This window comes from Mya arenaria, chromosome 5, assembly GCF_026914265.1.
Source record: "Mya arenaria isolate MELC-2E11 chromosome 5, ASM2691426v1".
NCBI lineage: Eukaryota > Metazoa > Mollusca > Bivalvia > Myida > Myidae > Mya > Mya arenaria.
The window spans coordinates 13923823-13930103 of NC_069126.1; the positions used below are offsets into that span (position 1 = coordinate 13923823).

The window sequence follows — 6281 nt, forward strand, 5'->3', positions numbered from 1 at the left end:
ATCATTTTTGAAAATGCAATTATGTATCAGACGCTCCAGGCAGATTCCCAGATAAACAATACGGCGTAGATGACGTAGTTCTTTGACGTCTTCAAGAACAAATAATCTTAACACGCATCCCTTTAGAAGAGGTTAAGTTTCTGATAGCCGCCACAGAACATCAGCTATTAGAGTATGTATGGACGATTGGTTTGAAAGAAAACCTACAATGATGAACCAATTCCAAATATCAACAGAGGTATATATTATTGTAATGACAACATGATTGATTTTTTGCGGATCGCTGGTATACATTCCATTATTTTGATGTAATCGGGGTATTCCGAGATCTCATCGAACTCGAACCATTGCAGCATCTCTCTTACTTTAAAAGGCCAAGTTAAGTTTACGTTTTTAATATCTTATTCTTGCTATAAACAAATAGCTAAAGTGTGTGATACCATTTAATTCAATACTTAATCATGCGCCGTTTAATAGTGTTTGAATATTTTGTAAGCATGAAGTCCTTTTGAGTGTCTGTCATTGTCTTTGTAGAAATTTGAACGCCCGTCTACTATGCAAATGTCCATATCCCTTCAGCAGACCCCTGAAAGAGACTCGCTCATGTTTTGACACCAAAAATGAGCTTTCCCGGCAGTGCAGCTGAAAACACTTTTATTATAATTATTTTACTGTTTGAAACCAAATTGTAGAAAAAAAGTTGAGAAAAAAACTGGTTGTTGTGGAGAGCGAATCCACGCCGGTTCAGTCACGAAGAAATTGAAAATTTATACTTTAATGTCCACTCGCCAACAAGGACAATAACTAAGCTGACGTCTTTTTAAACTTAACTAATGACATTTCTATTAAACATTTAATTAGTTAACTACCTAACTCAATGAGCGCATCCCGGAGGGCTTCAGCTATGTCAGTGTTATATCTTAAAAAGACTACATATTAATCTTAACTAAACAAGTATTTTAATAATGGTCAAGGGGATAATCAAGGTTGTTACCAGTCCCTTAGCCGTCACTACCCCACCCATCGCTGTTGTAAACGATTCCATAACCGTTCTTACTCCTCCCGTTATCGTTGTAACCCATTCGCATCGTTGGTACTACTCCCGCCAACGCTATTATTCCTCGTCGCTAATACATTCAATAAACTAACATTACACTCATATTGTCAAATACTTTGGTAGAATCAATTCAGAAATGTTAGACTGAGTCAACATTTTACTATCAGTAAAAACTGTTAAATTAAACTCTTTAACAACCTCCCTACATTTATCCAGTGTTTTCTGGTACGTGGGAAAAGACATATGTGACCTCCACCAATGGGCATTGTCTTCTTTTCTCTCTTTCACTAGAGATGGTGTGTTCGCTTTAGCAACATTCGTCTTCACTGTGTTATATTTCTTAATCACATTTACATCATAATCCATTCCGATAAAATCCGTCAAAGTCTTCATTTTTCCCTCTACGTCTGATTTGAGATCTTCATAGAATATGATTTTCACCCTTCCTGGGTATTCCTTCTGAAGTTCTAAAGCGCCGGTGAAGTCCCAGTGCATTTTCTTGCATAGGTTTGCCGCATTTGCTGTAAAATCTCTCACAGGATATCCCTTACTGTGCGTCCTACTATTTATAACAGCGAACGGATTTCGAAACAGCTGTATCACTTTCAAATTTGGTTTTCTCTCCAATAATGGTTGAAGGGATCCTGTGGTTATTCTTAACACTTTTGTAACAATGTGCGTTGCTGCTTTGCATCTCTGCTCCTGCTCTTTCAAACATGTTACTTTCGGCTTCCTCGCCAAAACACAACTCTTGTATTTTGCCCAGCTTGGTCCAGCGAGGCTTTCCAGGTCGTGCACGCCGCTAACCACGAGATTCTCGATTCGAGTGAAGTCACATGAGTATATATCTTCTAGAACGTCATTCATTAGCCCCGTAATGGTCGAGTCCCTGAATCAGAAAGACAGGTTTAGATTATCTCGGGGTGTACATGCCACGTGATTTTACGTCATATGATAACAAGATTTTGTTGGATATTTCGGACAAATATCAACCGCAAATGAGTGGGTTTTTTTACTTATAATAATGTCACAAAAATGACCAATGACCAAAAACACGCGCCACGTAAGGATTTGGTATCTGTGGCAAACACCCTTAAAATAGATTCGCTTGCTCAAATTAAAACGGGGACAAGCAAACACGTTAAATATTTGTCAAATAATCACGTTTTTAATCGTAAGGATGTCTGTAAGTGGCATCCTCTATTTACTTGCGTTATAAAACACAGCTTTTGGGAATAGGAATTAGGGTGAATCGATATTGTCGGGCTTAAATATATGCTAAAATTAAGCATCAATATTCTTTTTAAATGTACTTTTTTATATCACATGGTGTGTATATTATAAGCTTATGATTATTAAGTTTGATTATTAAGACCTACACAAGCGGATGCTAGTGGAATACTGTTGTTGTTTTTGACAGTCCATAAAGGGGCAATACTCAATCCTAGTATTTATAAAAGCTAGAGGTTTGGGTGTTGTGACATACAGGGGCACATGTGTGTGCATGCGTGCGTGCGTGCGTGCGCGTGCGCGCGTGCGCGCGTGCGCGTGCGCGCGTGTTTGTGTGTGTGTTGTCACTGATGATATATCTATTAAGTTTTATGTGACTAAACATATTAAATGAACTATATAATACTATATCCAAAGCACATATTATCATCGAAGATATGACATTTTTACGTTAAAACGCTGTATTACTCGATTCTCTTTCTCTGGAAAATATATAAATGATTTTAACTTACAACTATTCTATTACATTAAATTATACAGCTGATCGTAAACAATATATATATAAAAAATAAATAGCTCCAATACGTTTTGACGTTGGTGACCTTCGGCTTTTTCACGCGTTCTTTTGGCTTTGGGGCGTTTACATAAGTAGTTGACAGCGCTCTGTAAATAGAAACACGCATTTCATGTTGACAAGTGTACCAAATTTTGTTTAGCTAAAACAGTTTCCGAGTTTTAGCTAACATGTTTAATTAAACACAAGAAGGACCAGACAAAAATCTACTGTTACAATGTTAAACTCATTACCAGAAAAGGTATCAATCTGTAGGTGTATTCTGTCCAAAAATATTTAATTGATTAACAGCGCACCTGCAGTTTGATGAACCGTCTATGGAGCTGCAGACGTAGTTGGGCTCGTGGTAGTACTCCCAGATATGGAAATTCCATAAAGGTTCATAGAAGTAGAAAGAGTCCGATCTGGAAAACATCAATTTCATATTTATACATTTATAACCTGGATTTTATAAAAAATAAATGAAAATATTTTTCTTTCACATCTACGTGTATTCAAAATTCAGGTGTTGATTAAAAAAAACGTTTTAAAAGCATTTTGATATGTTTCGTTTTGAAGCAGTTATGTTTAAATCGTCTATAACTGAACTAATCTTACGTGTCATTTCTGTTAATAGGAAGAAACTGAGTTGATAGAGACTCACCTAAAACCAAATAGACTGCTTGTAAAGCGAGACCCGCTGTTCATGTACGAGTTAATTAGGAGGTGGTACTTTTTCTTTGGAGGATTTCGGGATTTTTCGTCGGCCACGACTTCCACCGACTCCAATTCGTCTCCTTCCGTGAAATCTTGAAAACAATATGTTTCTTTTAAATTGTTGTTTTAAACCCAAACAAAATATCATTAGAATACCTTTTCGGTGTATTATGGAAATAATAACGGGTTATGCATCGAAACAAAATACTATCATTTTATCGTCACCATCACAATCGTAGTCGTCGTTAGTGTCGTCATCTTGTCAATAAGGATAACGACAACACATATAATGATGATGATGGTGGTGGTGGTGGTGATGATGATGATGATGATGATGATGTGGTTGATGATGATGATGATGATGATGAGGAGGAGGAGGAGGATGTTGATGATGATGGGTCTGTCTTTGGTGATGGTGTTAACAGTATACACACAAACATATGGAATCTGAATCTGTGTGTTATATAATTTACCTATCATGCACGTATACCAACAATAATAAGTAAGTAAAAGAAAGTAAATTGTTTATTATTATTATAAATAATATAATATCAAAGTCGATAGAAAATAAACCCACACAATATGTTTAATGGTATGATGTCAGTATACTGCACAAGTTAAGTTAATTAAGACAAAAAACCGGTCACCAATCGCTAAAGATTTTCGTAGTTGTTAAACTCAGTTGGATTCCTTTGAATTAAACAGAAACGAATGGCTTAAGTATTGCAGTTTGCCATAAGATTAACAACTTGAAAATTACACTAATTTGGTAGCCGACCTAGCTGAAAGACCGACGGTCAAGCTCCACCAGGAAAATTCTTTCTTACAAATGTATGGTTATGATATGAAATCCAACTTGAATTTGCAGCAGATGCAAACAGGTCGAAAGTAGAGACACTGGGAAGTGAATATACGTAAATATAAGTGTTCACCGTTCAGATTACACTAACTGAATTGGTGTTTGCATTCATTTGTCTCACTAACTCCGCCCTTTTCGACTTAGTCGCTACCGCATAGTGAATTTTTAGTCTTGTGATATCTTGGCGCGAAGGTACAATGAGGGACCAGTCGCTCAGTTCATCTCCATCTATCCAAGTTAATGAGGGTTCTTTTTATTCCCTATTGACTTTTACATATTATTGTTACATGTTTATGGATGATAAACTACATGTTTAAATCCAAATAAAATACATTCTGATTCTTATTCTGATTCTGATTCTGATTCCTATTCGTTATTGTTGACATATTCATCGTTATTGATTTCCGTTTCGTCCGAGGATGATGAAATTTGATTTAATTTAAACTTATCTATTTCACAACGATTGTGTGATACAAGTTATTACATCATTATATCAATCTCGTTTGCACGATGTTACGTGAGAGTGTGGTCTTGTGTTGGTTGAGAACAGGAGTACTCGGAGGAAACCCACTTGTCCGACTTGGTGACCACAAACCAAAATCACAGACACCCATGATGAAATTTGCCGGCTCTGTAAGCGGCGTAGACTGTGCTATGTTTCATTTAATTGCTGACGGGGCGGGCTCTGTAAACGACGTAGTCTGTGGTTTGTTTCATTTAAAATGGTGAATAAATATTAAAGTTATCTAAGTCTTCATTCAAAGCAAAATGTTGCCTGCCGAAATTACATTTATGACACAATTTATCACGTGGTAATTGCACACTGAAAATACTCAATAATTTTAATTGATGACGTATGTAAACACGATTAAATTGAATTTGATCATTAAACAATTCCTATACATGTTAAAACGTTTTGTTTAGTGAGAATTAACACCGAAATAAAACTACTGTATATGTTATCTTTTAAAATTGGTTTCATTGTACATGGGATTCACCTTTTAGTTTATTATAGTTTGTTATATTATTAGGTTTCCTTAAATTAATGCATACTTGATAAGATTTACCTTTTTAAGTTTTTATTTTATTCGTGAGTGGTGGGATAAGAGCAAGGTTGTGCACACAAACTGTTTTAAACCACCAGTAAATTTGAATTTTACTGACCGTTCCAATGCGGTACCTATCACTTCTTGATAAATACACCTAGTTTTTTTTATATAGGAGCTATAACCTGTGTAGTTTGTGGAGTTGTGTGCTGTTGTTCAATGTTTCTTGTTTGTGATTGTTTGTTTTTGTGTTCTATGTCTTTGGCGTTTACCCTGTGCCAATATACGGAGTTTATGTTTAACTTTTTGGCTACTGTACCTGTTTCTGTAGTTTTTCGTGTAAATATGTCAGTATCTATTTCGTTAAATATCTACATATTCATAAAATTGAACGGAAATTTAATTTCTTGATGTTTACCACACACAAACAGTTAAATCTTGGAAACTTACATAAAAAACATTCAAAATTCGTCAAAAAAACTCTTATTTTAATATTATTTGCATTGTTTTATGTCTATCAACACCTAATTTAAAATATATCCATACATGTGTATTCTAATTGACTGATTATTATATTACCTGTGTTTTCATGTGTGTTCAATTATTACTATAGTATATATATGGCTAGGAATATGATGTACTTTATACAAGTCTTAAGGGGGGGGGGGTGAACTTATTTAATCTAGCCATCGGGTTGAACTTATTTAACCTAGCCATCGGGTTATATCCATTCGGCGAGCATACAAGTCTTAATAAATTATCTGTTCTGTTTATAAACATTTCAATACCTCTCTCACAGCTAGATTTTTGACCAGCCAT

General features: G+C 35.4%; 1 protein-coding gene across 1 annotated transcript; it reads right to left on the reverse strand.

The window, feature by feature from the left end:
• Positions 1–1156: 1156 nt before the first annotated feature.
• On the reverse strand, positions 1157–6281 carry LOC128235462 (uncharacterized). The gene is made up of 5 exons (XM_052950282.1): positions 6251–6281; positions 3505–3649; positions 3158–3265; positions 2873–2950; positions 1157–1946 (listed from the first exon to the last, which is right to left on the reverse strand). The coding sequence occupies exons 1-5, from the start codon at positions 6279–6281 to the stop codon at positions 1157–1159; spliced, it is 1152 nt and encodes a 383-aa protein (XP_052806242.1).

Coding starts and splice junctions, on each gene's coding strand:
- LOC128235462 (XM_052950282.1), bottom strand. CDS start 6,281: ATGGCTGGTCAAAAATCTAGCTGTGAGAGAG. Junction 3,650..6,250: donor AAAATCTAGCTGTGAGAGAG/GTATTGAAATGT, acceptor ATTGTTTTCAAG/ATTTCACGGAAGGAGACGAA. Junction 2,951..3,157: donor GACGGTTCATCAAACTGCAG/GTGCGCTGTTAA, acceptor TTCTATTTACAG/AGCGCTGTCAACTACTTATG.